The 10,723-nt window shown below is 43.1% G+C and overlaps 1 protein-coding gene across 15 annotated transcripts in view; it reads left to right on the forward strand.

Moving 5' to 3' along the window:
* MAST4 (microtubule associated serine/threonine kinase family member 4) overlaps positions 1 to 10,723 on the forward strand; it is a 569,622-nt gene that overhangs the window by 535,196 nt on the left and 23,703 nt on the right. For 12 of the 15 annotated variants that reach the window (XM_089908940.1, XM_089908926.1, XM_089908927.1 and 9 more), the window contains 5 exons: positions 1,777 to 1,899; positions 2,097 to 2,209; positions 4,006 to 4,133; positions 4,531 to 4,766; positions 9,033 to 9,233. In XM_089908940.1, the coding sequence (XP_089765066.1) occupies positions 1,777 to 1,899; positions 2,097 to 2,209; positions 4,006 to 4,133; positions 4,531 to 4,766; positions 9,033 to 9,233 (801 nt within the window). The remainder of the gene's footprint in view (positions 1 to 1,776; positions 1,900 to 2,096; positions 2,210 to 4,005; positions 4,134 to 4,530; positions 4,767 to 9,032; positions 9,234 to 10,723) is intronic. The other 3 variants (XM_089908928.1, XM_089908929.1, XM_089908938.1) reach the window with 1 other exon arrangement.

The following is a 10,723-nucleotide window of genomic DNA, read 5'->3' on the forward strand; positions in this document are numbered from 1 at the left end:
AACCCATTCTCCCTTTTGGGGGGTGATTTTTCCACTTTGTTTCTTTCTCTCTGTTCCATTGCCTTCGGAACACCGGTTTCCCCTGGCTGGGTTTAGAGCTCTAGCCAGCCTGCCCCTGGTGCTCAAGGGGTCCAGTGGGGACAGAGCCATGTCCTTTTACAGACAGTTCCCCAGCCCCAAGATCCAAGCCCATTTTTCATTCAGATTCAATTTCTCATCCTATTCCTTTTGTACCCCACTGAGGACAGGGCGAGAAGCATGAGTGTATTAAAGAGGCATTTGCAACACACATCGAGGGGCATCTCCTGGTAGGGAGGCTGATTAGACCCTGGCCCTAGTCTTGCAAGAAATCTCTCTTTCTGGAATTGTTTGAAGATTGATTCTTCCTTATCTCCCCCATCAATAGTGTGCATGTTGGTGGCAGGGCGGGGGTCTGATTTTCATGCTGGGATTTAATAAAATGTGTACCTTCTTCTCTTTACATGAGGGATAGTGTAATATTTTGATGGGGCCTGCCCTTGCAAAATCTCTCTTTAAAATCACGAACTGAATTAAAAATATTGTTTCACTGAACTGTGCTGTAATGCTAACTTGGCAAAAAGAAGCCTAAAACGTAGGGATTGTGATTGATGTTCATCACATGCATTATAAATCTATCAAACAGGTTTGCCAGCTTCTTTTTCTTTTTCTCCTTTCTTTAATTTATTTTAATTTATTTATTTTTAACACCTTTATTGGAGTATAATTGCTTTACAATGGTGTGTTAGTTTCTGCTGTATAACAAAGTGAGTCAGCTATACATATACATATATCCCCATATCCCCTCCCTCTTGTGTATCCCTCCTACCCTCCCTATCCCACCCCTCTAGGTAGTCACAAAGCACTGAGCTGCTCTCCCTGTGCTATGCGGCTGCTTCCCACTAGCTATCTATTTTACATTTGGTAGCGTATATATGTCCATGCCACTCTCTCACTTCGTCCCAGTTTACCCTTCCCCCTCCCCGTGTCCTCCAGTCCATTCTCTGTCTGCGTCTTTATTCCTGTCCTGCCCCTAGGTTCTTCAGAACCTTTTTTTGTTTTTTTTTTTAGATTCCATATATATGTGTTAGCATACGGTATTTGTTTTTCTCTTTCTGACTTATTTCACTCTGTATGACAGTCTCTAGGTCCATCAACCTCACTACAGATAACTCAATTTCATTTCTTATTATGGTTGAGTAGTATTCTTACTTAAGAATCTGTAGTCCACAGAATATAATTCCTACCAGTGTTAATGAGCAATCCAATAAAATCAAATGTTAACCGTTATATACTGTTTAGGGAAAATTCATCTTTATTAAAACCTTACCTCCAGAGGGAATATTGCTGTGAACACATTTTGCACCTTCTTAGGTTTTTTGGGGGTTTGTAATGAGCAAGTCTGCTTTGGGCCAGTGTGTGTCCACGTCCCCAGGTTCATCACAATGGGATTTTAAGTGGCCACATTAACCTTTGAAAAATAGAGGAAGCCATGGAAGAATTAGCAAAGAAAAACTGTGCCATAGCAACTGCTGTTAGCAAAATCAAATCTCCTGCTGATAAATTATGGAAGAATTTTTGGAGGTTTTGGTTGTAGAATGAAAAAGATTTCTCTGACTTCTTTAGTTCTCTCTTGATAGAACTTTTTTTTGTTTTTCTTTTTTTTTTTGGTTGTTCTTTGAAACTGATTCTTACCTTTGCTGGGAGGATCATTTAACATGTTTCCCTGTGTCCTTCCCCTCCACTCCCTACCTCAAGGTGGTGCGTATGAAGTCAAACAGCATCGATTCTTCCGTTCCTTAGACTGGAACAGTTTGCTGAGACAGAAGGCAGAATTCATTCCCCAACTGGAATCCGAAGATGACACGAGTTATTTTGATAGTACGTGCGTTATCTGACATAAAACATGATTTGGCCTTTGTAGAAAATCAGCTCTACTTTTGGTAGTACCTTCCAGTCTTGAACGCATGGGTTCTGAAACATAATGCTGCTTTGATATAAGGACTCATAATTAAAATAGCTAAATTAAAAGCTGAAAATCTGAATAATTGGAACTGTTTCCAAACATTTCCCTGCAGCGCGGTCAGAGAAGTACCATCATATGGAGACTGAGGAAGAAGATGACACAAATGACGAAGACTTTACTGTGGAAATAAGGCAGTTTTCCTCATGTTCACATAGGTTTTCTAAAGTAAGTAAAATATGGCATAAACGTAGAAGGTCTCTGGGAGAATCTCCTACTGGCCAGGTAGTTGGTGCCTTAAACAGCTGCACAGAATTGTAAAAACCCCATGCAGTGTTTTGGGGCTTGAGATTTTTTTCGGGGGGTGGGTAATGACCCCACCATCTTGATAATCCAGAGTCCCTACCGCCCTGCTGGGGTATATTTCTCTGTTTCATGATCCAAAGATCAGTATCTTTTTTCTTTGAGGCAGAGACTTGCTTTAATAGTCATTATTGGAGTACCTGATACCATTTACATACTGTGGTCTAGCTCAGCGCTGCCGGGCCTTGGAGGCATCCTTCCATTTCTTTCATCTTATAGTGAAGAACGTTGAGCTCATTGTTTGCAGAGCCCTCTTCTAGTATCCCATGGAATACAACACAAAGGAGAAAGCTTGGTCCTTGACATAAGCCCAGACACTTGGGGACAGTTGATTGCGGAATGAGAAAGTCTCTTAACCGATGATAGAAAGTGTAAGTTATTATATTAAAGGGGCAGTAGGAAGCCAAGCTAGAATTTTGGAAATGGTAGAAGATAAAATCCACATTGGAGAAAGATGCTTTTTCACTGGTAGTGGTAAGATTTAAAAGACAAACAAAACGAAGACACACCTGCTAGTCCTGAGATGGGGGGGCAGGGCCCTAGGAAGATAGAAATGAACCTAGAGGGCATCCTGCCTTCCTTTTGCTATTTTCAGTAGCGATGTATTTTCTGTTGCCATGGCATCTTGCATGATTATTGTGTAGCTTTTCTCTAGCACTGAGTGATTTTAAAGTGTTCCGTATCTTTTTCTGAGTGACTGCCCGGGGTGCATCTGCAAATTGGCCAGCACTGCCCTCCCCATTTATAGGAAGGACATGGAGAGGTAGGGATTTCCCTGGAGGGAAGGTGCAGGTCTGGCCCAGAGCCGGGACAGAAGCTTTGATAACACAGAGTGTGGGGTTTCCCAGTACTTGTTCTCTGGCCCATCAAAGCCAGCTCCTAAACTGTTCCCTGCCCACGGTCCCCTGTTCTTTAGCCACCTTCCTCCAAATCCCAGGAGATTATAGGAGGTCTAAGGTCCATTCCCATGAGAGCAACAAGTGACTGGGTTGGGCAGTAGTGAGCGCTTCCTGGGCTGGGCTCTCAGCTCCCTATTTTAGCTTCCATCTTCCCTGTGGTACAGCAGAGATCTCAGTTTGCCTAAGCTATGATCCCCTTCAGAAATCCTGGTACCAACATATGAAGCTGCCTGTCTGTATGTGAGATTTATAAGCCAAACAAGTAAGTACCTCTGACTCCTAACGCACTGCATCTCCCCCCAACATGTTTCGAAACAGGTCATTTATTCTTCTCTTCGCCCTCGATTCCAATTCATTTTTCTCCCTCCCGCCCCTGACTGGGGGCCATTCAATTTTTTTCTCTGTGATTTTCTTTTTCTGATTGACTTCACGGTTAAAAAGTAATCTAACATGTGCATCGATCCCGGGCCTAGAAACTGCAATGCATCTATGGATTTTGTTTGCAGATACAAAGTCCATAGTGAGAGACGGTGAGAGGGTGATGAATTCATAGCTCCCCACTCCAAAAGGAAAAAAATTGTACATTGACCGCTCACCTCAGGACTCAAGTAAACAGCATTGGAAAGTACCTTTTGAATACACAGTCCCAGTTCAAACTTCAGTCATAGTCTCAGGTTGTTCTGCCAGGATTTGTTTGGTTTTTTTTATTCTGACAATCCCTTTCAAGAAGGTATTAATAAGCACTGACTATTTGCCTTGCAGGTTTTCAACAGTATAGATCGAGGTACTCAGAATCCAGGAGAAGAAAAGGAAGACCCTGGGGACAAAACCAAAAGCACAGCTTTGCCGTCCACGGAAACATTAAGCTGGAGTTCAGAGTATTCTGAAATGTATGTGAAATTCTTTTTTTTATTTTATTTTATTTTATTTTATTTTTTTAACACCTTTATTGTATGTGAAATTCTTGTTAACAAGTATCATGAACAGCAGCTACTAGGACAGTGGCTCTTAAACGTGAGTGTGCATCCGAATCTTCTGGAGGGGCCTGTACAAGAAGATTGCTGACCCAGGAGATCTGGGATAGGGGCTGAGAATGTGCATTTCTACCAAGTTCCCTCGGATGCTGATTCTGTTGGTCTGGGCACCACACTGTAAGAATCACTGCCCTCGACATGTCTTGGTTAGGCTACCTCAGTTCCATTTTTACCTGGTTTCTTCCAAAACTCACCTTGAACACAGTTTCATAGCATGTATAGATGCATGACTTTGTTTTTGTTTTTAATGAAGGCAACAGTTATCCACATCCAACTCTTCGGATACTGAAAGCAACAGACATAAAGTCGGTTCTGGCCTGCTTCCCAAACTGGCTATTTCAGCAGAGGCAGAACAAGATGAGGCTGCCCCCCACCCCAGAGAGCTGCATGAGCAGCGGGAAAAGCCAGCCCCGCCCCCTGCAGACAGTGCTCTGGAGGAGCCCGAGGTCAGCACTCCGGCCAGCACCATCAGCAGCTCCACCTTGTCAGGTAAGGCCCTGGGCGCGGCCCTGCCGTCCAGGCATCACCCACCACATTGAGAAGTGACTGCTGGTGCTCGGAGTCCCCGGCCTGGCCCAGCCAGGCAGCGATGACGGGCATTTTGTGCCACTAGACTCCCTCCATGGCCCCACTCCTTGAGCTTGGGCGATGGGCTCCTCAGAACTGAGATCAGATGTCTCAGACCCCTCCTTAGTGCATGGCTGTACAGCACGTCCTTCTTGCTTCACCTGGAGCCTTCACATCCTCTGCTGGGTTTCAGTGGCGTCCTTTGATGGCTGTCAGAACACAGTAAGGGAGCATGTTCTCTGTTGTGGGTACAAAGGCGTGCCTTGTGGAGTTGCATCTAACTCAAAGTTACAAGTAAGCGACCCTATCAAACAGTCAAATGGTCAAACTTACCCTCAACAGTGTCGTAAATCACCACCCATAAGGTGCCGTGTAAGCCAGTTTTCCTTCTGCTGTTGAGACGGGTGGTTGTTTCTTTGGAGGAGTTGGTTTTTGTCATGGGACCACTTATACCCAATAACCAAGCAGTCTGCACGTGAGACCCTCAGTGCAGCAAGATGCTTATTCTGTTTGCATAGCTGGCTAGAAACAGAGGCTGATGAGAATCTCAGGGACGTATAAAAAAAGAAGACAAGCAAGAAATTAGGTGGGCAAACATCTTGTATATATGACGGTAAACAAAAAAATACCTCATACCTCGATCTATACTTTTGAAGCGTTTTACTTCAAAAGTAACTTGGATATAAAGTTTCTTTAAGGGGGGAAAAAAAAACAGATGCTTATTCTGTGAGGTTCACGGATGGAGCGGGGAGAGGGGAGTCAGGAATACTGACACAGTTCAAATCAGTGTCTCGTGCGCCTATGAAAGAACTCCACTGCACACAAGCTGCCTTCCCAGCCTCTGGATAACTGACGCAAATAACCCTAAGACATCTTTGGGTGTGTGAGACAGAGTGGGGCTTGGGCCTTTCCTATAGGGAGCACTTTATGGTGTCATTTTTATGTGAAGTAAACCTTCCTGCCACCAGGAGCAGTATCTCCACAGGTTTTTAAAATGCTTACTGTATCATGGGTACTTGGGGCCTTTAATCACGGAGGTGTCCTCATTAGATGATCGGCCTTGTGCCTCCCTCAGAGCAAGTCCTTGAAGTGCATTTCAAATATTATTCGGTGTCTAAAAATTTTATGCACAGCATGTCCTTCTACAGAGCAATGTGTATTTATGCTTAAAAAATAAAAACATGGATATGGATTAAGGTTGCTATGATAAATGTTTTCATTAAGCCATAACCAGTATGCTATATTGATAACCATGAATGATTCCAAGAATTTTCACGAACATTTTTTTAACTTACTGAATATTCGTGGTGTCATGTTTTCATCTTGTTTTGAATCATTTCAAAATCACCAATTTTACAGGCTGGGTTTATTTCCGCCTCACTAAAGTCTGGTCCTGTGTAGCGTCACATGAGCTTACAGTTGATCATGGGGAAGAAGGCTATTGGGTTTTTTCCTTCTCTCTCTTCACCTCAGTTCTGTTTCCATGCAGGATACTTCCACTTGTCCTGAATCAGAGAGCCAAGAGCACAGCAGGGGAGAAGTAGTGTAGAAACAAGCTAGTAGTCTAAGATGGCTGACCATTTTTAGTTCATCTTGGTAATCAGATCAAATGTAGATATTTCTGGTTCCTAAGTTCTCATCTGTTTCTTAGTTATTATTTACTCTGAATAGAGTTACCTCTACTTCACATTTATTCTTAATATGATGAATTGTTTATGACCTCTTGGTCTCCTCTGCCTGCTCACTACCAGAAAGGTAGGAGGTAAAGGGAGGGGAATGGTGTCTAAGCATTTGATTGATTACTTTCACAATTGAAAAAACAATCTGTCTGTATCCTGCTATGCATTATGATTAATAGATTCAAACCACCTTTCTCTCTGTCTCCCCCATACACACGCTAAAACTAATCAAAGACCTTGGGGGCCGTACAGAATAGAGAGATGAGCTGATTTGCTCACAGCCAAGGGTAATTAGGGAATCTGAAAACCGTGACTGTAGTAAAATTAAATTTGTTGATTTTTATATTGCTTCACCATCAAAAAGAAAGAATCCTTGACATTTACAGAACATTAAGGTGACATTATCTACCAGTGGCAGAAAGGAAACACACGTTTATATACAGTGCTATGAGATGAGATGGCGGGACGAAATGGCGGAGGCAAGAGGGAGGGATGATAAAAGAGAACATTGAATATTCACACTCTGGCATTTAGGGAAGTGCAGCTTTATACCTGTCTCTCTTTTCCTGACTACAATGTACTTGAATCAGTGAAAAGTAAGTCTTGAAGTTTTAGGTGTAGTGCTTGAACGCATCCAACAAATTATTCATTGTGAAGAGATTCCACTTTTCAGTTTATGCTTGTCCGTGATCCTATCCAAGCCAAATTAGAAAGGAGAAGGGAGTGTGTAACTTACCCCAAAGTAAACTAAACGTTTTTTGAGATAAGATTTTTTTGATTTGTGAAGCAGTTTTTGTCAAGTCCCTCAGCAGTTGATTTCTTCATTTAGAGTGAATAGAGTAGATATGCTGTTATGTGGGACTGAATTTGGCATATAGAAGTAGAAAGGTTGTTGATATTTGCCTTAAGATCGTCTTCCTTAGTAGGTCAGGTGGGTGTCACGTGGAAGTTTGTGAATCTTACCCTGTACCTACAGCACAGTAGGTGGCCATGAGCTGTGCTGTGCCCAAGCCCACTGTCCCAAGTCCAAGCCTTCCCTCAGCTTGGACCCCACCTGTGGGTCTGTGCCACCTCTGTGAACTAGGACCAAACCTGCCGTGCAATCGAATGATGTGTATATAGCACTGTAACAGAAATGTCAGTTAAGTCTGATTAAGCCTCTTCTCTAGGCAAAGAATGTCATGGTCAGCACTTTAAAATGTGCTGGTTGGCCTTTCAAAGGATCATTTATAATGGTATTAAATTCTCTGTGTGGATTGTATATCTTAATGTGGTGATAGTGTTGATGATTTTTAAAGCACAGGGGCCTTATAATATAGCATTTAGAAGGAAAAAGAAGATAAGCGTTGTTTTTTTCTGGACAAAGATGTATTATCAGTGATTAAAAAAAGAAAGAAAAAAAAAAAACCCAGAAAACTGATAGCCTGTGAAAGAAAGAATAGGAGAAACCAAAAGGGATGGTCACTTGGCTTTTTTCAACATGTCACTTCTGACAAGAGTAAAGAACTTTCTTTACTCTGGGCGTGTGCAATTACCACACTGGTATCAGTGATTTTCCATTTCTGCCTCCTCCTACGTGGTTACGTGTTCTCTTATGTTCCTCTGCTGAGGGAAGTCCTAATTTTTTAACTTAAAAAAAAAAAAAAACTCTCCAGTGTATACTGAGGATTAATAAAATTAAAAATAAAGGAGGTGTGATGGCTGGCTTAGAGGGGGACAAATCTTTTCACTTCCAGTAACTTCAGGGCAGATCGGCATTTGGCACTGTCTAGTCTAAAGGCAAGAAGATGTAGGGAACCATTGGGTACCACAGTGAAGCATACCCTTTGTCTTGTCCTGTGAAATTTACAAGGAACTCAGAGTGAAAGCAGGTGTGGGAAGACAAAGGCGACACTTTAGGCACTTTTCCATAAGTTACAAACCTGAGCCTAGGTGTGAGGTGTGGCCTAGAAAGATGGTAGGAGGTGACAATGGGCATAAATGTCCACGAAGTGACTAAATGATGTCCACATAGCAAAAAACCAATATTAACAGCACTGCTAATGATGATCATTGTGTCATAGGATGGTCATACCATACGGTGGGCGTTGTGCGGTTCATGAGCTGATGTTTGGTTCATGGCCTTTCGTGGTGGGGTCGGGGGGAAGAGTTGTCTCTACTAGGGTTGTAAAAGATTCTAAAAAGTAATCTCCTAGTTAAATGGAGTCAATTGAGAGTTAGTGGACTTGTGTACAAGTAGAACGAAATCTGAACGGAAACCTCTTTCATTCTTCCTCCTCCGCGCCACTTTTCTCAAACCAGTCACATGATTTTCATGTTTGCCTGACACCACATGGACTCATGAACCACATGGGCGTCTGTTTCCCAGCGTTTGTCCTTCTCTCTCTCTCTCTCTCTCTCTCTCTCTCTCTCTCTCTCTCTCTCTCCCTCTCTCTCTCTCTCTCTCCCTCTCCCCACCTCTCCTATCCCAGATTTTCCTGAACATGTTTATCCCTTCTTCTTTGTACAGTTGGCAGTTTTTCAGAGCACTTGGATCAGATAAATGGACGAAGCGAGTGTGTGGACAGTACAGATAATTCCTCAAAGCCCTCCAGTGAACCCACTTCTCACGTGGCTCGGCAGCGATTAGAAAGCACAGAGAAAAAGAAAATCTCGGGGAAAGTCACAAAGTCCCTTTCTGCCAGTGCTCTGTCCCTCATGATCCCAGGAGGTAGAGAGACATCTACTTGCATGACATTGTGTGATTTGTGCATGCTCACCCCCCGCCCCCAGTTTGCAATGCTGATTGACATACAAGATGGCTTGAAACAGTAGTGGGTGCTGTCCTGGCGCAGCCCTCCAGAGTGTCTCCCTGCAAGACCTCCAGAGCTCCCAGGGGCATATGTGGTTTACTCCTCGCTTCTTTCTGCAGCAGGAGATGAGGCAGGCTCTCTTCCCACAAAGGCTTATTTCTTTTATTTGTTTTCTTTCCTTTTCTCCCACGCTCCCCAAGTTAAGTGATAAATGTCCCTCTTCTGAATAATTTTTCTTCCCTAGACTATGCATCATTTGTATCCTTTATGGAGTTGTTAACAGCATCTGTGTTGGAAAGCTAAGTATAGTTTTTCTCATCTAATTAACGAGGAAATCGACACAGAGAACATAAGTTTTTCATTTCTGGGGATGCAGAGTCACAGACAGCACTGAAATTACAAGGCTTACCAGCCCTGTCTGTTGGGTTATGCTTCCTCCTACTGGTATTGTTTTCTACCCTATATTAAAAAACTGGGCTTAATTAATGGTTTTGTTCAGTTGCAGTATGTTTCCACAACCTAGTTTTGCCTCTGCTAATCACAAAGTCTACAGTAATTCCACTGGCTGAGATGAAAATATATACCCTGGTGGTTACGATTTATCACTCAAATGACAGTAAGAGAGTGGAAGTGGCAGTCGAATTATATTGCAGATGGCTTGCAGTTGGAAGAATACAGACCATGTATAAAAGGGATTGTTTACATTGTTGAAATTTCAAATTCCTGCAGAAAGAAATTGGGTAAAAACAAAAGCTCCCTGGGGGGTAATGCTCACTGTAGCATATTCTCATTTCTGGGAAATGTCTGTGTAGCACCATAAAACAAACACCTGTCTCCCTAGTTTGAGTGACTATTCATAACCAGAAGGCAATGGCCCCAGTGCAGCTGCAGTCAGGAAGGTAAGTGGGATGTGGTCCAGTCCCCTTTGAGAGCTGATGAGAAAGCCCACATCTTGGTGAATGTAGGTCAGTTCTTCAATCGGAGGAGATAAGGTAAAATGTACTGAGGTAAAGGGTCGGGGGCCTGGCTCTTTTAGCAGTTTGGATCTGTGTATCGACTCTATCTTCTTCCTGCCTTTGCATGTGTTGACGTTCCCTGCCCACCGGTGTGCATCTGTTCACCTGGCCTTTGGATGAGACAGAGGTAGCCAGGAAAAAAGGGTCAGGATGCCGCATGAAGTCAGAAAGTGAAGGAGCTTGGATAGTGATACATTTAGCTAATTGTTTTCCTTTGGACAGACATAAGCATTAGAGCAAAAGTTAGTCGGGATACTTTCAGTTTGCTGTGGCCACGATGTTACTCACCGAACCCCGGGAGGCTTCAGGTGCGCTGGCCCTTTGTAGCCTGGCCCTGACTGAGCTCACATTTAAACCTCAGCATCTTTTTGTAGGTTATTCTTTTTCACACA

This window comes from Delphinapterus leucas, chromosome 3, assembly GCF_059928025.1.
Source record: "Delphinapterus leucas isolate spDelLeu-1000000601 "Yukka" chromosome 3, BTC_Dleu_Yukka2, whole genome shotgun sequence".
Classification (NCBI taxonomy): Eukaryota; Metazoa; Chordata; class Mammalia; order Artiodactyla; family Monodontidae; genus Delphinapterus; species Delphinapterus leucas.